This window comes from Labeo rohita, chromosome 8 (assembly GCF_022985175.1).
Source record: "Labeo rohita strain BAU-BD-2019 chromosome 8, IGBB_LRoh.1.0, whole genome shotgun sequence".
Taxonomy (NCBI): domain Eukaryota; kingdom Metazoa; phylum Chordata; class Actinopteri; order Cypriniformes; family Cyprinidae; genus Labeo; species Labeo rohita.
The window spans coordinates 4,846,659-4,869,658 of record NC_066876.1 but is presented as its reverse complement, the minus strand read 5'-3'; the positions used below and the strand labels follow the sequence as shown (position 1 = coordinate 4,869,658).

The 23,000-nt window shown below is 34.9% G+C and overlaps 1 protein-coding gene across 1 annotated transcript in view; it reads left to right on the top strand.

Moving 5' to 3' along the window:
- The first annotated feature begins 6,442 nt into the window (after positions 1-6,442).
- The window catches only part of antxr1a (ANTXR cell adhesion molecule 1a), a 70,745-nt gene continuing 54,187 nt past the window's right edge, over positions 6,443-23,000 (top strand). The window contains exons 1-5 of the mRNA XM_051118108.1: positions 6,443-6,964; positions 19,896-19,967; positions 20,325-20,396; positions 21,155-21,236; positions 21,511-21,544. Coding sequence (XP_050974065.1) covers positions 6,822-6,964; positions 19,896-19,967; positions 20,325-20,396; positions 21,155-21,236; positions 21,511-21,544 — 403 coding nt within the window. The 5' untranslated portion in view covers positions 6,443-6,821. The remainder of the gene's footprint in view (positions 6,965-19,895; positions 19,968-20,324; positions 20,397-21,154; positions 21,237-21,510; positions 21,545-23,000) is intronic.

The window sequence follows — 23,000 nt, the reverse complement described above, 5'->3', positions numbered from 1 at the left end:
CTCATACTTATTTAGCAAGTAAAAAGCCTTTTGGTACAATTGTAGTTTAGTAACATGTTGTGGTTCACACACACACACACACACACACACACACACACACTATATATATAGGCGTTTCTGCTCTTAAAGAGCTCTTAAAACTAAGCATTTAAAAATCATATTACTAAGACATATTATTGGGTTATACAGAGTAACAACTAATATTTATATTCTGTTATGTAAATAGTATTTAGTAAACAGTGTTGTGGGTAACGCATTACAAGTAACCAGAGTTACGTAATCAGATTATTTTTTTAAGTAACTAGTAAAGTAACACATTACTTTTTTAAATTAGAAGGAAATAAAAGTAACAAAATGTCACTTTTTCAAATAAGTAATGGCAGTTACTTTGTTTCCCATGTCTTGACTGGCAGCTCTCGTGTTACCACGAAATTGGGAGTAAGTGCCCGCAATAATTAAATATTAAATAAGACAAATATCATGTATGTATTTAATCCCATTTTATTAACCAACGTCTTTGCTACTGACCTTCGATGATTCAATTCAACCATACTAAGCAAAAATGACACATTTGTCTTTTATTTTTGTTATTGCTGAATAGTGTTTAACTTTCTTCTCCTGCGTCATATTCTTCATGTAATTTGTTTGAGCTGTGCCCTCTACTGTACAGACATGAATTTACATTTCCTTTAGTCAGTGTTGGGGAGTAACTAGTTACATGTAATGGAATTATGTAATTTGAATACAAAATAAATGTAATTGTAATTAGTTACAGTTACTGAGAAAAAATATATGTAATTAAATTAGTTCCTTTTGAAAATGTTAAGAATTACAAAGGAGGTTGCATCTGAATTTTTTTCACGCCCACACACGCCCACACACCCCATACAGACTTAACTGAGTTCTTTCATAAATTGCATTGACTGCTCTAAAATGAGACACCATTGTTTCAGGAGTTTAGGACACAGAATATGACACATGCTTATTTGAAAATGGTTTTATTTCCTGTTTGGGCTATTAAACTATTTTAAATCTGTATTTAACCTCAGAATGATCTCAAAGTAAACAAGAGGTGTTAAGTCTGAATTAGTGGTGGCTGTGCTTTAAATTAAATTATTACATGGCTCTGTGGAATGCTTGATTCTGATTGGTCAGTCATGACATTCCAAGGTATGTTATTCCCTGATAACAAAAACTGGTAAAAGCTAAAAACACAGACTCATCCGCTTAATTTAAGTCTGCGCTATACGCTTGCTAGTTTTTTCTTGGTGGAAGCTTTGCGTTTAGTTAGCTAATAAAATATTAAAACTCAATTCAATATTATGTGTACGGTTTCCTAATTCTGTCATCCTGGTATCGTGGACTCACTCTATTGTTTCATACAAACGCAGCTGCTGCCATTTTGTTTTATACATTGTAATGGATTATGAAATAACTAACAAACTAGTACTGTACTAGTACTTAATTATTTATGTTGTGAAATAAAAGTGGTATGACTGCACTGTATGCCTTAAAAAAATGTCTTAAAAGTCTTGTTTGAATTTGCTGCTTGCCAGCAACTGCTTTCTTCATGAAAGCTTTGCGTTCAAATATTTCAACTCAGATCGGTGTTTTGTGTCAAATTTACTTTTGTGGCAAGCAGCTGTGGGATAATGTACATCCAGCCAGTTGTTATCGCAAAATAATGATGTATATTATCCCTTACTTATTATAATATTAATGCAAGTGATAAAGGATTTTGAAAGTCTAAGGTAAGGTTAACTCTTCCTGGTTTGAATGTTTCAAAATGATATAGAGTTGAACATACTATAAATTTAGAAAAGTAATCAAAAAATAATCAAATGTAATGTTACATTACTTTTAATAAAGTAATCGAAAAGTTACACTACTTATTACATTTTAAATAAGGTAACTTGTAATCTCTAACTTGTAATTACATTTCCAAAGTAACCTTCCCAACACTGCCTTTAGTCATTCATTTCACTTTTGCTGTGAAAAGGGCTTTTACGTTTGTAAAAGAAGAACTTTTTTTATATTAAAAACAAACAAGCAGGCCTTGACCAGATTTAAAAAGTAATGTAATGCATTAATTTCCATAAAAAGTAAATAAGCAGTGTTGAGGAGTAACTACATGTTACAGAATTACGTAATTTAATTACAAAATAAATCTAATTGTAATTTGTTACAGTTATTGAGAAAAAATGTGTAATTAAATTGCAGTTACTTTTGAAAATGTTAATGATTACAAAGGGGGTTACATCTGACACACTGACATACAGATTTAATTGAGTTCTTTCATAAATTGCATTGACTGCTCTAAAATGAGACACCAATGTTTCAGGAGTTTAGGACACAGCATAGGACACATGTTTATTCGATAACTGTTTTATTTCCTATTTGGGTTTATGCATAAACTTTATTTTTTAAGATTAATTGTTTTTTTTTTTTCCAAGGCATTGTTAGATGCCAGTGTTTACTGTAATAACTATGCAAACATTTGATTTCAAAGCCAGTATCATAGCTATTATACTCTTTCTTGTTATGATTTTAAATCTGTATTTAACCTCAGAATGATCTCAAATTAAATAAGAACTGTTACGTCTGAATTTGTGGTGGCTGTGGTTTAAATTAAATTATTACACGGTTCTGTGGAATGCGTGATTCTGATTGGTCAGCCATGACATTCCAAGGTATGTTATTCTCTGATATTACAGTTTTTCTCGATTGCTAAAACACTATAACCAGTCTTTTGAACTAAAATTTCAAAACTATAACGCCATTTTTTAAAAAGCATACCCATTTCCCTAAACTATAAACACTATTCCCTGCTTTGACACATGAGTCAGATTTGGTGAACTGTTACTGCAAAACTCTACACACAAATCCCTACATTTTTCAGTGCTTACACCATGTGGTCATTTAGAAAGCACTAGCATTCAATAATGTTAACTTAAGTCAGCACAGCTTGAGCTCAGTTAGCACACAATTAACCAAGTGGAAACACTAGGAGTCAAAATTTATCACACACCAATCAGAACCTTTGATGGATAGATAAAAGGGCCAAAGTCAGCTCGTTCAGGTTTGAAACAATGGATTCAAAGAGATGCAAAGGAAGAGGTCGAGGACACCAGAGAGGAGGAGGAGGAGGAGGAGGAGGAGGTAGAGGTAGAGGAGGTGGTGAAGGAGGAGGGAGTGGAGGAGGATGTAGTGAAGGAGGAGGGAGAGGAGTAGGAGAAGGAGGTCAAGGACACCAGAGAGGAGGAGGAGGAGGAGGAAGAAGAGGTAGAGGAGGTGGTGACCGAGGAGGTAGAGGAGGAGGAGAAGGAGGTCAAGGACACCAGAGAGGGGGAGGAGGAGGAGGAAGAAGAGGTAGAGGAGGTGGTGACGGAGGAGGGAGAGGAGGAGAAGAACGAGGTCAAGGACACCAGAGAGGAGGAGGCGGAGGAAGAAGAGGTAGAGGAGGTGGTGACGGAGGAGGTAGAGGAGGAGGAGAAGGAGGTCAAGGACACCAGAGAGGAGGACGAGGAGGACAAGGAGGACGATGGCAACAAGGAAGGGGAAGAGCAAGGGCAAGGAGACAAGCGGTCTCGGATGAAATTCGAGCCACTTTAGTTGACCATGTCCTTGTCCATGGTATGACTATGAGGGAGGCTGGGCAACGAGTACAGCCAAATTTGAGTCGCTTTACTGTTGCCTCCATCATCAGAACCTTCAGGGAGGAAAACAGGTAGGTGTACTTGCAGTAAGACTGCTCTGTACAGGAACTTTTGAGTTACTGAACTCAAGTTTCTCGAGTTTCAGTATGTTTCCTTTTTTTCCTGTAAAAAGGATGTGTGACAGTTACAGTAATGAGTGCTTCTATTTTTGTAGGACACAGAGACGACCACCTGGTGGAGGCAGGTTAAGGCTTTTGTCGGAGGAGCAAGAGAGGGAGCTTGTAAACATGGTAATTGCCAATAATGTAATCCGCCTGCGAGAGATTCAAAGGAGAGTGATTGAGGATGATCATCATTTTCGAGGGATAAATGCCATCAGCCTCTCCACAATTGATCGCATCCTCCGAAAGAACCAATTCAGGATGAAACAGGCATACCGCGTCCCTTTTGAACGAAACTCTGACAGAGTGAAAAACCAACGAGTGGAATATGTTCAGGTATGAGTTTTGATATTGTATGAAGTATTGTGTTCCATCACAGCATGGCAATTTATGCTGCCATTTGTGCCCTCTTGAATTGTGGTTCAGGGTAGCGATTTACTCTACTGTGTTTTGTGTTTTGCAGAGAATCTTTGACATTGAAGGACGGCCTGTTCCCCATGAAATTATCTTTGTGGATGAGGCAGGTTTTAACCTGACCAAAAGGAGGAGAAGGGGGAGGAACATAATTGGCCATCGGGCTATTGTAAATGTCCCTGGTCAGCGTGGAGGGAATGTCACTATGTGCGCAGCCATCAGCCAACGAGGGGTACTCCACCGCCATGCCATTCTAGGACCCTATAACACTATGCTTCTCCTTGCTTTTCTTGATGGTCTAAGACAACATATGTTCCAGCTGGACTACAGGGAACCAGCACAGCCAGAGCAGCCTCACTACGTTGTTGTTTGGGATAACGTCAGCTTCCATCGTGCTGCTCTGGTTCGTGACTGGTTTACCAATAACCCAAGGTTTTCTAACATCTTTCTGCCGGCATACTCTCCCTTTCTAAACCCGATAGAGGAGTTTTTTTCGGCATGGCGGTGGAAAGTGTATGACAGAGAACCTTATGTTCGTGTTCACCTCCTCCAGGCCATGGAAGAAGCCTGCCTAGACATATCGGTAGATGCATGCCAGGGGTGGATCAGGCATGCAAGAGGATTTTACCCCCGCTGCCTGGCTAGGGCCAATATAGCCTGTGATGTGGATGAGATTCTCTGGCCTGACCCAGACCAAAGACAGGATGCTGAGGTGGAATAATTTTTTTGTACTGTATAGTACATGAATAAAAATGTGCCAGTGTATATACATTGGTTGCGTCTTTTGTGTTCATCATGTGAAAAGGTTTTTGAGGGGAAGAACCACAAGCAACATAACTTGCCAGTTTTGGAAATATTGTTTTTAATTTATTGCACCAGTGTGTAAGACTATGTTGTAGTGTATGTGTTTTTGAGGCCTTGTGTGTGATGTCTGTGGGCAAAGTTTGTTTTTTCAGCTTGAGTGAATGGTTTTGAGAGTAGAGCTTCATTTTGACCTGAAAATAGGATGTTTGGGAAATTGGGTGAGACGTTATGGATTTGTGTTTACTGTTTTGAGAATACGAGGCATAGTTTCAAGAAATGCGTTTAAGCAATCGAGAAAAACTGTAATATTCAATTCAATAATTATGTGTACAATTTCTTAATTCTGTCAAGTTGCCAGCAACTGCTTTCTTCATGGAAGCTTTGCGTTCAAATATTTCAATTCAGATCTGTGTTTTGCGTCTAATTATTTACTTTTGTGGCAAGCAGCTGTGTAATCAGTGGGATAATATACATCTAGCCAGTTGTTATTGCAAAATAAAGATGTATACTATCCCTTACTTATTATAATCTTAATTCAAGTGATGAAGGATTTTGAAAGTCTGACAGTAATCAGTGTTGAGTGCTACTGTAAGGTCAGCGCCTGGTTTAAATGTTTCAAAATGATTAACAGTTGAAAATATTAGACATTTGGAAAAGTAATCAAAAAGTAATCAAATGTAGTAAGTTACATTACTTTAATAAAGTAATTGAAAAGTTACACTACTTATTACATTTTAAATAGAGTAACTTGTAATCTGTAACCTATTATATTTCCAAAGTAACCTTCCCAACACTGTAAATAAGTAATGTAATTAGCAATGTTTTAATGCATTTCTTTTAAAAATATGCATTACTTTCCCCAACACTGGTAAATAAGTTCTTATTGATTACATTATACGCATCAGAATTTCATTTTACGTTTTGCCCATATAAACATCAGCATAGTTTGGGCCTCTGAATAAAACTGAGCTGTTTTTCCCCTCACTTCCATACTACATGCTATATTCTCAAATATGATTCTTAGCAAAAAATGCATATGCAAACAAATGCATATATTACACACACACACACACACACACCGATATATATATATATATATATATAGTTCAATAAACTATTTAATTTACAAAAATGAGGTGTTTTTGTTTTTCCAGACTATTGTTTTTATATGTCAGGCTTTACAGGAAAAAAAAGTTGACAGCATCACAGCATATGTGATGCTGTCAATAAAAAAACATTTTCACTAACATTTCTTTCCACTAGATGGCAAAATAACAACCTTAATCACTCTTTGGGTTTCTTTATGGCTTTAAAAAAGAGGATGGAAAGTTGTTTTGGAGTCAAGGGGCTGAGAGACAATGATTTTGCACTGTCTGGAAAAGACACACATGCACACACACACTCAAACATAAACACACACAACCACACTCCCTCCCACACTCCATCAATCTAGCAGCAACTGGGGCAGCGAGCAGAAGTGTGTCAGACTTTGGGGTGCATGTGCACATTTACATGTGTGCATTCGCCATCTAGAAACTTCTTTCTAACCAAGAATCTTTCTTAGAGACATTTTCATTTCCTTTTTTTTCTGTAAATATTCACTCTGCTGCTGCAGGACAGTTGAAGCAAAGACAAATTTAGTCTTCTGGAGAATGGTTTCTTTAAATTAACTCAACAGAACAGCTGCACGGATTACGGACTGTCAAGGACCCCGTGGAACCTTACTTTTTCTCTCATGATTGCTTTCGCATTTTTCCTGTAGTCTTGACTTTTGCTTGACTTAAACATGTGCAAACTTTGGAGGATAGCAGTTTTGCTCTGTGTCAAATTGGTGGACACTGCGAATGGAAATACAGGACTCGTGCCGGAAAAAGGGACAGCGGCATCCTCCTGCTATGGAGGTTTTGACCTCTACTTTGTACTAGACAAGTAAGTAATCCTGTGATTTACTGCATGGGTAACACTCTGTAAATGCCATTCTGGCATCTGTAGAACATAAAAGATGAGCTTTAACTCATTAATCTGATTTACAACTAGTAATTAATAGACAAGATAAATACACTTGCATAAGTCACTAATGCACATGCAGAATTAGGTTTACCATGTAAATACAGTGTTTTTCAGAGGTATTTGGGCTTTGGGGCAAGACTTTGTTAGAGTGAGGAAGGCTAAATTAAGTAATGCTTTCATATATTAATGTCTTATGCCATTTTTTGATGGAAACTGACCTGAAGAATTACTATGAAGTTTTTTTTTTTTTTTTGTTTAACTGCATGCCTTTTCCATTACAATAGATGCAAAATATCAAAATGACATCTGCAACACAGAAACTACTTTTTTCTTCATTATTTTACCACAACGACTTTTAATCCAAAACAGTTCTTCTCAAGCCAACACAAGTTTTCTATCAAAGTAACCACCACAAAGTGCTCAAAAAAGTTTTTTCTTCATTATATCAATTGTTTTGTACTTACATTGTTTTACTTCTTGTGAAGCATTTTGTTTGAAAAATGTGCATATGCTGTTTGTCTTTAAAATAAGTTCCATGTTGTTTGATATTTCATCATTTAGTGCATAATGGCATTCACACAGAGTTTGAAAGACAGAGAGAAAGAGGAAAAAAATATATATATCAAAAAGATTGATGTTTTCCTCTGTAACATAAGTCTCATCCAACAATAATAATGCATGAGGTGGGAAAATTGCATGTTAGGGGTCAATGCGGACAAACTGGCTGGATGCAAGTGCTGCCCCTTGAGGACAGTTTACAAATATGCAGCAGCGAGCCAAAAACACTGTGAGGGAATGATAGATTAAACAGCTGGGTTAAGAGGCCATTTGCCATATTAGTTGCACACATGCAGTTTAATAGAAAAGAACTGGTGCAGGATTTTCTTCGAAACAGTTTTACTCTGAATTTGCTATTTCATGAATAACAACAAAGAAACAACAAGTACTGAATTCTATGTTAATTTTAAGGTGTAAATACTGAAATATTAGTGTTCTTTTAAAATGTTACTTAAAGTGCATTTTGACCTCAAATTGAGGTTGTTTTAGTCTCACTTGATAGTTTGCTTGGCAACTCGCAAGCAACCTTGACCTAATTTTGGCACGCAGTGTTGCGAAATCCCTAAGACTTATAAAAGCAAATGGAAAATCAATTACACACAGTTCTAAACTCAATCATCACACCGTGATGTTTACCTGTGTTCTGCTAGCTTTGTTCATACAATATATACGCATGCACACACACACACAAACATGTGGACGTTTAGTAGATTGGATGTGGGTCACAGTTTCCGACTATTTTGTTTCAGTCTAAACTTTAACGCTACTTGGCAACTTTTCCACAAAGTGTTATGTCCATGTTCGACGAATGTGTTTCAAGTATAAAAAAACACAGCTGTGTTTCCTAATACATGTAAATCATTCCTCATGGGTTGCCTGTCAGTTCAGCTGTGAATGTGATGTTATTGTTGGACAGATTTATACTGTTATACAGTGACATACAGCTATATGTCAGCTCATTTCCCTTTTACTCCGCTGCCTTGGATGATGCAAATCGAAATCTGTCAGATCAGATTCATTTTTGTTTCGTTCATTTTTTTTTTTCTTCAGTAAGAACATTTTCGTGAATATGACAATGTTGATTGTTATTAGTGCAAAGAACATTTCTTCAGTCATTATCATCACCCACCCTGGTGAAAAAAACAGCATATGCTGTTTTTTATATATATATATATATATATATATATATATATATATATATTATTATTATTTTTTTACATTGGCCAAATGCAAAATAGAAACAGTAGCATTCTCAGATAATTGGACTACAGCAATTTGCTTTGCTGGGTTTTCATTAACTCTGTTCTCCCATAGCATTTCTAGAATTTATTTTGTGTATCTGGTACAACCACACAAGTCTAGTAGTGACTTCACAAGTCTTGTAGATGATGAAAGGGACTATAGGAACCTCTGAAAGCACAATTTTCTTTTTTCATCACGCTGGTCCTTTGCTGGTTTATGCTGGTCCTTAGCTGGTTTATGCATAAACTAGCTAAGGACCAGCTTAAACCAGCATCAAAACATACCTACCAGCATATGCTGTTCGGCAGTGACCGAGCAACAGCATGATGAAAAAAGAAAATTGTGCTTTCAGAGGTTCCTATAGTCCCTTTCATCATCTACAAGTCTTATGAAGTGACTACTAGACTTGTGTGGTCGTACTAGATACTAGATACTAGATAGTTAATGAAAACCCAGCAAGGCAAATTTCTGTAGTCCAATTATCTGAGAATGCTACCGAAATGTTTCTATTTTGCATTTGTTCAATGTAAAAAAAAAAAAAAAAAATATATATATATATATATATATATGTATGTATATATATAATTAATAATAATAATAATAATAATAATTAAGTTATTAATAAAAATAATTATTAATATTTAACATTTGTAACACATTTAACATCATAGCTTGTCTTATTGTTCAAAATACAATTCTGCTATACTAAATATATCTATATTCAATACTATTCTAAATCTGTTCTTTATAAAAAAATAATTTTAGACTTATATTCTATTCATTTACTTACTGCTTGTTTTCTTAAAAAATAAAAATAAAACTAGCTTCTCTGTTCTTTTTATATTCTACTTTTTTTCTATTTATTTTCTATACAATGAACAAAAAACAAAAAAGTCTTGCTTTTTCTTTTATATTCTGTCTATTTTCTTTTGATTTATATATATATATATATATATACACATATAAATCTTGCTACGTGTACTGCGTAAGGCTAACTGAGACTTGTAATATCACTTGCATGTTATTGCTATTTTGTTGATTTTGATTGCCTCCATTGTCCTCTTTTGTAAGTTGTTTTGGATAAAAGCATCTGCTAAATGTCTAAATGTAAATGTAAATATAAAATACAAAATCTTTCTGTTTATTTCCAGGTTTAAATCATTAAAACTCCCCTTTTTACTGTATTTGTACCAAATAAAACTCCCCCTTTTTATTATATAAAACTATTGAAGCCCATTGTACTATTGAAGCAAAAACAAGAAACAGTGAATGCAGTCCAATCTGATATTTGCAATAGTCAAGTCATCTTTTTTATTTATTTACTTATACAATACAGATTGTTACAAAGCAGCTTTATAGTGATAAGTAAGAAAGTGATTCAGTGATGCAATTTCAGCTGAAATAAGTTAATTGTTTGTTAAAGCAGCTCTAAAACTACACTATAGTAAACAGTCATTATTCAGCTGAAATCAGTTCATTGTTTCAGTTCGGTTCAATAGCTGTGTAAGATCAGTCAATACTGGAATGAGTTTATTTCATCTCTAAAGCAGCTCTGGAGAAAACAGCAATGACATCACCCAGCTCAGTTCTGTTCTCATCCATTACTGTCTGCATAGTCAGTTCAATAACACTGGCAAATATCAAGTGTCCCCAACTAAGCAAGACAAAAGGTGAGAGTGGCAAGGAATCCAAACTCCATTGGTGAAACTGAGAAAAAACCCTTGGGAGAAACCAGGCTCAGTCTGGGAGGTCAGTTCTCCGGTCAATATTCATTATATTAAATGCTGCAGCAGATATAAACACACTGGTTATAATCAGTGATTCAGTGTACCATTCTATTTAGAATCTTCATCTTACAAGAAGAGATCCAATGGAATTAATTTAGTATTTAAAACCTAAGCCTTCTATCTTTCATGGTACAATGCCCACCATTAAGTTCTGGTTGTGTTTAACATGGGTTCGTTTATCAACACAAATAAATCAGCAGTCACTTGGATGTGAGTTATGGGAAAGTCAGTGTTTGGTTGCTCTACTTATGAGCCATTTCTGTGGCTCCACTTTATGGCTGTGGGCTTGATGGTTTGGCTCCTGTGCTCAGGAGGGTCTGTGAAGGCCATTTACCATTTTACTCCATTTATTCAGCCCAAGTACTTTTGCAGACAGCGCAACAAGAGAACTGTTGAGAAACAATGGTGGGAATAAAGACACATGTGTTATGAAACTAATAATATCACATATAATGCTAATGACCAGGAAGCCTGTTGTTCTCTCTGGAATAGTTCTGGAGCTTCTGCTTCTGCTTTTTTTTTTTTTTTTTTTTTTTTATAATTAAACGGTTTGAACATTGTCCTAAATTTTCAACATACCAGTCCATTATTTATGTCTCTGTGAACTTGTCATATATCAAGAAGTTAGATTGAAAATCGAGACATTTTTTGGGAGAAATCAGTATTTACTTTAATATATAGTCTAACTAAAACTTTGATTAATGAAGAAATGAAGTCCCCAGTTAAATCAAGAAAATAAAATCACTCAAAGGACTGGAAGAGATAGAACTGACATCACAGGAAGAAATGTTACACAATAGCTAAATATAACTAGTCCTTGGATAAAGTAACTTGGATTGCAGATTAAAAATCACATAAACAAATGCACTTATACAGCCGTGTGTGTACTGCTGTCCACTGTGATTATTGGGAAGGTTACTTTAGAAATGTAATAGGTTACAGATTTCAAGTTACCCTATTTAAAATGTAATAAGTAGTGTAACTTAACTTAAAAAAAGGGATTACTTTTAAAATGAATTTATTTTATACACAGTATAGTTAAAAAAATATTTACTGATATATTGCTCAAGACTTACTGATATAAAAATCATAATTAAACTTTATTTGGAGTATTAGTTGTGAATATTCCAATAATAAAGTTAAAATATTTCGAGAATAAAGTCGAAATATTTTGACTTTATCCTCGTAGTATTTCAACTTTATTCTCGCAATATTTCGACTTTATTCTTGTAATATTTCAATTTTATTCTTGTAATATTTTGACTTTATTCTCAAAGTATTTAGACTTTCTCGTAATATTTCGACTTTATTCTTGTAGTATTTCAACTTTAAATTCTCAAAATATTACGACTTTAATCTCGTAATCTTAGATGTTTTTTAAAAATTTAACTTGGCACTAAAATGGCGTCGTACTTTTGTTTTTATACTTTTTTACGCTACATTTCTCCAGACCTACAAAGAGCAAATAAATAGAAAGAAAACCACGCGAATGACATGCAATGTTTCAAATCTGTTTAACAGGTATGCAAAGAGGTGTGAGAGATTAATTTCGTGAATCGCAAAAAGAATATGTGAAACAATGGAGCTTCCTCCCAAGAAATGCATCCACAATCTGCATTGAATCTTCACTTTGTTGAAGAAAAAACACTTGATAGAGGATATCTGAGTAAAGACACTGAATGGGTTAATTTAGGGGTTAGCATTAGGGGCCCCCAGCTGACCTTGAGAAGTTGGAAGTAGGGCGCCACCTGCAGGTGGGTGTGTGGGTAGCAAAGGGGATCATTTGTATCAAACAGAAACTGTCCTGAAAATGCAATGCTATATCAACTGAGCTACACAAAACCCGAACTTAATGCAGATAAAATGGTACAGTGCATTAATATGAAAGTGTCCTATTGTCAGTAGGGGCACAAATTTAGTAAATGCTTCAATGGTTCGTATTTCAAGGAAGTGACAAACAACCTACGGGTGTATTGGGTGGAGGACATGTTGGTCAAACATTTTCATGCAGAGTTTAGCTCCAACACATCTGCCTGGAAGTTTCTAGCACTCTTAAAACCTTTGATTAGCTGGATCAGATGTGTTTACTTGGGGTTTGAGCTAAACTCTGCAGGGCCCTTCAGGAGCTGAGGTTTAGATCCCTACGCTATTATAACCAAAACTTTTTTTTTGGAGAGATGACAACTGTGTATGTGAGTTACCTGTGTTTGCACGTCTCTATCTACAAACAATGAAAGCGTGTTTAGCTACTTCAAAAACAGCGATTTTTCCACCTTGTTGTTGAGAGAGGAATTTAATGTAGCGATCCGATATCTATGCTATTTTATTATGCCATGTTGGCAAAAAGTCTCTGTGCTCCTGGATTTTTCTGTGTGTACGCAGCACAATCTGCGATCAATGACTTCTCTCTCTTTCTCTGGCTGCATTCAAGAAAAGAATTGCCAGATATGGCAGTAAGGCAAGAAATCAGCTGCCTAGGTTTTCGGATGCAGCCTCTTTCTTTCTTTCTTTCTTTCTTTCTTTCTTTCTTTTTCTCTCTGTGAGTGATGTGTGTGTGTTTCTGTGCATCAATTAAAGCAGTGCATTTATAGAGAACTGCAATTAAACTGACTTGGAACTACCTGTGCATTAAATGGTTTTAAAGGAGAAGTCCACTTCCAAAACAAAGATTCACATATAATATACTCACTCCCTTGTCATCCAAGATGTTCATGTCTTTCTTTCTTCAGTCGTAAACAAATTATGTTTTTTGAGGAAAACATTTCGGCATTTTTTTTCCATATAATGGACTGATATGGTGCCCCGATTTTGAACTTCCAAAATACAGTTTAAATGCGGCTTCAAACGATCCCAAATGTGGTTGCAAACAATGCCAGACGAGGAAGAAGGGTCTTATCTAGCGTAACGATCAGTTATTTTCATAAAAATAATACGATTTATATTCTTTTTAATGTCAAATGTTCATCTTGTCTTACTCTGTCTGGACTGTTTTTGTTCCGGTTTATGACAGTTAGTGTATGTTGAAAAACTCCCATCTCATGTTCTCCCTCAACTTCGAAATCGCCCTATATCGCTGTTTTGCCTTTTTTGTTAAGGGTGTTTGATCTTCTTTGCATGTTCACTTTGTAAAGACTGTGTCGGTACTTCTGCAGTGATGTAGGATGATTTTGAAATGATTTTTGAAGTTGAGGGAGAAAATATGAATACACTAACTGTCTTGAACCAGAATACACAGAGTTCAGGGAAAGTAAGGCAAGATGAGTATTTGAGATTTAAAAGTATATAAATTGTATTTTTTTCATGAAAACAACCAATCATTTTGCTAGATAAGACCCTTCTTCCTCAGCTGGGATCGTTTTTAACCACATTTGGGATCGTTTGAAGTCGCATTTAAACTGCATTTTGGAAGTTCAAAATTGGGGGGCACCATATCAGTCCATTATATGGACAAAATGCTGATTTTTTTTTTTCAAAAAACATAATTTCTTTATGACTGAAGAAAGAAAGACATAAACATCTTGGATGACAAGGGGGTGAGTACATTATATGTGAATCTTTGTTTTGGAAGTGGACTTCTCCTTTAAAGCCAACCTGCCAGCCAATCAGAATTAAGTATTTAGAGAGACCATGGAATATATTTATTTGTTTTTTGTAAGTTTATTTGTTTATGTGATACCAAAAATTAGTGATACTTCTAGAGACAATATCATAAAGTAAATGATCATTAATATGGTCATGAACTCATTTTTGTCTTAGTCTACTACTTGCAGTTTTTTCTAGTATTTGTATTTGTGTCTTTGTGTGTATGTTGTCAGTATTGGTAAATTAAGAATTTATGTCTGTATGAATACCTTTAACTCTTATATATCCTATGTTACTTTAAAAAAAATGTACCTGCACTTAGTTATGTCAGCTACAACAAGAGCCCAGCTATTTTAGAGCCCTCAGTAAGTCTGTACTGATTTTTGTGACTAGTTGATTACACATTATCCCTTAATTGTACATTCTGTTACAGTTCATGATCGAGCCTTATGATTTTATCATGGTTTTATTAGTCATCTGGCTCTGAACACCAAACTACTCCTGAGTAAAGGTTGAATATAATGTGAAACATAATTTACCTAATGGTAAATTGCTGCTAGGCTGCCTGCTGTTGTTTTGAATCCAGCTATAAGTGAAATGCCCTCGTTGAACTGTTCTCATTCTGAAATGCAAGCTGGAAGATGTGGTTGGGGGTGGGTTTTGCGCTCTCATCCATTCCCAAGAATTATCTAAACCTTTGGGTTAGGGAGGAACTGAATAATGTGACAATCCAGCCCAATTTCAGTGAAAATGAATAGGCAATCTCGGACAGATGTATGAAGGCTAGTTCATTAAGAGTTATAGCTATATAAATAAATCCTTCGCTTTTACACACTCGCACACACATACCAGTTGCCTCTTGTTAAACCATTTCACCATCAGCTCCAGATGTCCCAAACCCTGCCTGCTTTGGCTGCTTTAGAGGCCTGGATCTCACTAACAATGGAAAAACAGTGCGAGAGGGAGAAAGACAGGCATAGGAAGAGAGGAGGACTGAGGCAGTGCCTAAACAATGCAGATATCTTTGCCACGTTATCTTACATCATTTCATTGCGATTAATAATTCTAAACGCACAATGAGGTGGAGCAAAACCTTTTATTGTTTCAGCTAGTGGTCCCGAAGGGTATTTGGACACTCTTCTGTTTCTTCAGCTACAAGAATTTTTATGTCCCAGTGGGCGGCTTTTATTCAGACTAAGAGATTTTTATTTTATTTTGTTGTTGTTATAGAAAAGTCTCTTGTAAATCTTTTTTACGGACTGTTCCATCATCACTTATTTTTGTTACTTTTCAAATGCCATTATTTGTTTCATTTTATCCTTATCTCAAACCCGTATTTTCAGATCTTAGTAGAATTCTCTCTATGCTTATTAGCATGTATTTTACTAACATACTGGCTGTTTATTAGTATTTATAAACAGTGTTGTGGGTAACACATTACAAGTAACGCAGGTTACATAATCAGATTACTTTTTTCAAGCAGCTAGTAAAGTAACATTACTTTTTAATTTACAAGATAATGTGAGTTACTTTTTCAAATAAGTAACACCATTTACTTTGTTTTCCAAATTATTAACTGACAAGTCACTTGCACAAAAACAGATCAGTATTTATCATAATGAATTAAAACATAAATGCAAACTCAGAATATGACACAAACCTGCAATAATTAAATATGTTAAATAACCCAAGTACACTGTAAAAACTATTTGTTGAGTCAACTTAAAATAATTTGTAACCTGGCTGCCTTAAAATTTTAAGTTTAGTCAACTCAAAAAAAAGTTTATTCAACTTGAAATGTTAAATTATACTAAGGGACAACTTAGATATTTGAGTTGAATCAACTTAAAATTTTAAGGCAGCTGGTTAACAAATTATTTTAAGCTGACTCAACAAATTGTGTTTTTTTATTTTTTGCAGTGTACCCTTTATGTATTTATTAACCAATATCTTTGCTGCTGACCTTTGATGATCTAGTTCAACCATACTAATAAGCAAAAATGACTTCAGATAAATTAACTTTTGTGCTTCATTGTTTTGTTTTTGTTGTTGTTGTTGAAGAGTGTTGAACCTTTTTGGTGTGAGAGGGCTTTTACATTTGCTAAAAATACAACTTTTTATGTTAGAAAACAATTAAAAAGTTAAAAAAGCCCTGCCCAGATTTAAAAAGCAACACGGAAGTAATGAAAATGTAACATAGCGCATCGCTTTCCAAAAAAGTAATGTAATTAGTTACTTTTTTAGGGAGTAACACAATATTGTAATGCATTACTTTTTTAAAGTAACTTTCCCTGCTTATAAAGCACATATTAGTGCCTTATTCTACATGACCATATTCTAGGTCCCTTAATCTTACCCCAATACCTAAACGCAATAACTACCACACTATTAATAAGCAACAAATTAGGAGTTTAGTGAGGTTTGCTGAAGTTGTAGATATGAGTTAATAGTGAGAACTGGTCCCCAAACTAAAGTGTGACCAGATTTTTCTTTTGGCTTTTGGATTATTGCAGAAAATAAGCTTGATTTTAACATGTTTTTTTTTTTTTTTTTTAATCATGATAATCTTCATTTGAAGCTTAAATACAACCAGAAGTAAACAGCTAAACATTTGTTTTAAAGTAACTACACCACGGTTGAATGACTTGACATTAAAGTTTCGACAACTCTTTCAGTCTTTCCTGGAAAGTTTGAGTTGAATAGTTTGCAAAAGTTTGATTATAAACACATTGAGGCTGTGAAAGCAAACTAGTCGGTATGAGTTTACCTATTCAGTATTCAAGGTTAGAATCCCTGACAACCTCTGTAGTCCATTTAGGTACTTGTAAGTAACAATAAGTAAAAGCTAAACGATAAAGTAAAAGCTAAAAAAAATCACTACTGATGCTTTTTTTGTTGTTGTAGAATAAAATGTGAAAATATCTTGTGCTTGTGTTGAATATGTTTAACCAAGCTAAAAAACCCATTGATTAAAACCTGAACTTTGATATAGATTTGATGACAATAACAAGTTCTGGATTTTTAAACAGCATTACAAACATAATCATCTGGAGGCAATTTTGTTCTGGGCATAGTTACATTATAACAACTAGTACATCGTTTTGACCCAATCAGTGATCATAGCTCTGCACTAGACTTATCGCAGAAATAACATCTGGCACAGTGACAAACACACTAATCAGAATGCCTCCGGAAGGTAACTTTTACTACAACTATGAAAATATCTACACAGATGGGTACTAACAGAGATTTTATGAATTGATTCAATTTTAATTCACATGCTCTTGCTTTGACTCAAATTTTGATTCAATATTGCTTTATTTGCATATATAAATACAGTATAAAAAAATTGTTACATCCAAATTCAATTGCTATTCATTTTTAGATAATCATAACCAACACTAAAATAAAAGTGATTTGTATAAAAGCATTTAAATTGCACATAATGCAGTCAGAGGCTAAGAATAAGAATAAGCACAAAGTTTGCATTTGAGAGTTTCCTTCCTCTGGTTTTTACAGTGCAGTTAGTGCACTATTTCTATTGTTATCAATGGATGCACAGGGTGGTGCAGAGTTTGGGTCTAGACCAGGGGTGTCAAATGTAGAAACTTCCAGGCAGGTGTGTTTGTGCTGTCAAACATGTCATCTATACACAAAGATCCAAAGAGATACCCTTACCAAAAAGAAACATACTTCAAGTTTATTTCATTAAGTATGCTTAAGTAAAGTTCAAGTATATTATTAAGCATACTTCATGTAGTAAGTATACAAATGTCAGTGTAGTAGTATACTTGTAAGTGTACTTTTTCAGTACTCCTTGGGACTAAACTGGCCCACTTTCTAGATTATAAAATTATACATTTAAGTATACCTTAAGTATAACAGTAGTAAACTTTGAGTACACAACTAGTTTATATCTGTTTTAGATTGTACTGCAACTATACTAAAAATGAACTTAGGTATACTGATAGTTACTAAATTACTAGTTTAGTAGTAATTTAACAAACAACATTTTGAACAAAAAGCTGAAAAAAGACTATGAATTGGATTCAGAGTGATAGTCAAACTGTAGATGGAGTCGACCAACACCCCAAAGCTTTACAGTCATTATTACCTCTTCATTGGTCACATTTTATTCCATACATAACAGTTTTGATGCTGTTTTATGACTGATGATTGTGGTTAAAACGTGTGGACGCATCTGTTGTTTCGGTTTCGGTTTCTGTACAGAAGATGTGTAATAGCGCCCCGTACCATATAACAATGTAAACATGGATTCTCGAGAGCAATATTGGTCAAACATATTTAGACTTTTTCCTAGTATAAGTCAACTATACTTAAATGTCATTTTAAGTATATTTTTGAGAAGTACATAACACATTTCTGAAAAGTACATAAAAAGTAGACTGAAAGTATACTTTCCTATTATTAGTTTAAAAGAAGTATACTAATAGCACACTTGAATAAGCTTCTTTTTTCTGGCTTTTAAGGGTAGTCTTACATAACATCTAGAACTAATGTTCTACATGGAGATTATATTTTTGTTGTTTTTCAAAATGACTGAGTTCGTTTGAAATTTAGCAAATCAGATTGAGTGTACATAAACAATGCAATTAATTTTCATTAACCTCATTAGCCTCATCAGACCTTAGTATGTTTATAGTTATTAAACGCTCTGAGACTTTAGTTAATATACATGGCAATATTAATGTGTGTGGTTTGGGCAAAGTAGATGTGCTACGCTGCTGCTGCGGCAGAGCAAGGCCCAAGACATGCTGCTGTAAGCATATAAAAACTTACCGCTGCTGCACGTATAACATATATTAAATAACATCCATAAATAACATAAATGAAGTCACCCCATAACAGATCTATACAGGTGGAGCTGGGGAGGTGGAGGGTTTTTGAAGTGCGCTGCAACTGCTGCAGTAAACACTAGTTGAGTATTTGAATGTTGAGCAGCAAGCTCAAAAGAAACCAATCAGCTGTGCCATGTAAATAATGATGTGATTATATAGATTTTAAGATATTAAGAGTAGTATTATGCTGAATGACCAATAATGTCTCACCATCAGCAGCCCACCATATAAATGGGTTACCACACAATACAAATATTACAGAGTTTGTCTTAATCTGCTCTTTCTTATATGTAGTGTTGGAAAGTGTGCAGCCTAAGATTCACAGGCCGATTTCCCAGATATGACTGGCACTTCACTTTCTGTGAATGTAATAAATTGTATCTGTTTTAGAGGAGTTTCCCTGCACAGAATCCTGCATAAAGGTCAAACTAGTAAAATATAAATAGGAAGACAACAACTAATGAGAAAGTATGTTTAAATTTAAATTCAGATTATTACTGTAATATTAAAGTATTAAGGCTGTTGATCTTTGTCCTAATTTAAAGTCAGTGGAGTATTGACAGCTGGCATCACACTCGTTCAGACAGACAGCCGCTCTGGGAGGATGCTGGATACTTGAACGATTTCCCTCTAAAGACAATAAAAATGTGTCAGTGTAGTTTTTGAACTGCTGCTTAAAAAAAAAAAAAAAAAAAAAAAAAAAAAAAGCTTTTTCACACAGCTGTAAATCTCAAACTTCGACTATTGCTTTCAGCTTGTGAATCTTTATTGCCCCCTTGATGTTCAACTGTAAGTGTCCAATATGTCTGTTTCTCCCGGCAGATCAGGAAGTGTGCAGCATCACTGGAATGAAATTTATAACTTCGTGGAACATCTGGCCCATAAGTTCATAAGGTAGGCAAAGACAGAGTCTCACAAAAATGTATGAGTGTGCATAACTTTTTCTACAGTATGTGGATGCAAAATCATGGAAAAATCCTTCAAAGCATGTTTAACTAAAATACTGAAAGACTAGTTGCATCTCTAATTGTTATTTGGCTTAATAAAGGTTCTGTAAATTAATTTATTTAAGCGAAGTAGGAATAGGAATATGTGGGATCAGCTAGACAGATATTTGCACAATTTAAATATGCTTTTAAATCTATAATACGCCATTTCATTTATTTCAAAAGAATGGTTCAATCAGTGCACTTGGAATTTACAGTGAAATAATCATTTCAGTCTAACATATATGTTTGTTACTGCATCTAGCCCTCAGTTGCGGATGTCCTTCATTGTGTTCTCCGATCAGGGCAGGATTTTAATGCGGCTTACAGAAGACAGGTGAGTGAATGAACGTTATCGCCATTATTTTCTGAATTAACTCTGCACTGCATCCGTTTTTGGTCAGTCTGGAAGGGTTTTGGCTGTAGTATGGGTTTGTGCCAACAAATGACTGTGGTTTTACACTTCTGTTACCAAGAATGAAGCCCAAATCTGTGAGAATTGGTTTATGTGATATCTAATGACCAATAAAGAATGGTACATCTGCTGTAAGCATTCCCTGGTCTTGACAATCGTCTCCAATTCTTAAAGAGACAGTTCACCTAAAAACTCATGTTGTTTTAAACCTGCATGAGTTTCTTCTTTCTTGTTAAACACAAACTGTTTGCTGTTTAAACAAACATTGTTTGCTTACCAATAAACAGGAATAACTTGTGGGTGAGTACATGATGGCAGTTTTCATTTTTGAGTGAGTGATTCCTTTAAAACAGCACTTCAGTGACTTCAACATCTGGCTCACAATTTCAAAGCTCAAAAAGGTCACTGTTGTATGCCAAATTCATTGTGACTAAGGCTTTCCCATGTTTCTAGAGAAGTGTTGGTTGTCAATGGTTGTCATTGCCAGTGAATATTATTCATGGTGTAATTTGTCTGTAGCTGTTGAAAATTGACTCCATCCAGAATAAACTTACACTCCAGGTCTGTGTGTGTGCGAGTTACCAATGCTACATTTTGGTGGTTACAGTAAAACACATGATTGTGGCCATGAGGTATTTTTCATGACCTTTTCTCTTTCTTTCACTGTGTGCTTTTGTCAGGGACCAGATTCGTAAAGGTTTGGAGGAGCTTCAGAAAGTGCGTCCAGGTGGAGACACTTTTATGCATGAAGGCATTCAGCGGGTGAGTGAGCCAATAGGAGCCATCTTGGCGTCAGTACCGCCCACCCAGCTATGACAAATAACTCAAAATATCCTTCACGAAGGTTATGTTTGGCTACTGCTCAGACAAATGGACCTAAAAACATAAAACTGTTGAGTTTTAAAATGATCTTTCACAGCTGGGTAAATTTATTCCTCATCTGTCAGTGAAATAACCAGTCGCTGTGAATGTTGTTTGATCTGCATGAGATTACAATATTTCTGATGGTTTTCTTTGTTTTGTTTTGTACTTATAGGCCAGCGAACAGATTTACTATGGTAACACTGAGGGTAGGTCCATTTAAAACACTGTCTTGCTGAAAGAAGAAATAGCTTAGACTAGTTTAAGTAAACTTCAAGGTGGTCTTAACTGGTTTTAGATTACTGGCACAAAATGATTAAATTTGTTACAGTTGGCATAGTTCACCTAAAAATGGAAACTACTCACCTTCATGTTGTTCCAAACCTATATGAGTTTGTTTCTTCTGTTGAACACAAAAGAACATATTTTGAAGAATGTTGTTAACCAAACAGTTAATGGTAGCCATTAACTTCCATAAAATGGAAAAAACATACCATGAAAGTCGATGGCTACTGCCAGCTGTTTGTTATTCTTTTGTGCTAATTAGAAGAAAGAAACTTATACAGATTTGGAACAACTTGAGGGCGAGTAAATGATGACAGAAATTTTATTTTATGTTGGATGAACTATCTCTTTAACCAGTGTTGCCATGCTAAAACCAGCATGAAATTGCCCGAAATACTGCATTCTAAAAAATGCTGGGTTGAAAACAACCCAACTTGGGTTATATGGCAACCCAGCACTGGGTAAATATTGAACAGAACAATCATGCTGGGTTATTTTGACCCAGCTGGCTGGGTTAAATGTTTTTACCCAACATTCTGGGTTGTTTTATGTAAGTCAGCTATTGTTAAAATGATTATATTGCTGTCTTAAAATAGGCTGGAAATTAAAAATCACACAGAATTATAGAGGCAATTTCAGTAATCAAAAGATGAATGTTTATTATTCAGTAAGAACATTCATGGACAAAAATATAAGACAAATTGAATTTATTTGGGTGAATACACAATATTACATACATTTAAACTCATTTAACAAGCATTTTAAAAAATAAAAAAAATGTAAAACTTAAAAGTATCATTTTAATTTAAGTGTATTTAACTGTTCTCTGTAATCACTTATCACCAAAATAGTGCTAATTCTCATGCCGGTGTGCCGCTGAAATCTATGCCGGATGTCGGGCTTCTGTTTGCCGGGGGAACCATGAACTTCAGACCGTCGCCTTGCATTTCCTCGTAACTGAAAGACTCCATAACCTGCCTATAAACAAACAGTACAGAGATTAGAGAACATATTTTAACATCAAAATAAATTAAATTCAGTATTATAACAAATAAAATCAATTTATGCGAGGCAAAAGGCATTTCCATCATGCAAAATGAACAACAGCTGCTAAAGCAGCTGACTGACATCTTGTCCTTGCATGTTGAAATAAATAACCCAATATTTAATAACCTATTAAAAATGACTCAAAAGCACCTGGGTAAAAATATTTAAAACAACCCAATAAAATGACCCAGCAAGCTGATCCCAGCATTTGGGTTCAAAAAATAACCCAGCATTTTTTAGAGTGTGGTAGCCAGCAACCAGTCTTAACTGGATATTTAAACTGGTGACAACCTGAATCAGTTTAGCTGGTTTAGACTGTCTCTATTTAAGGTA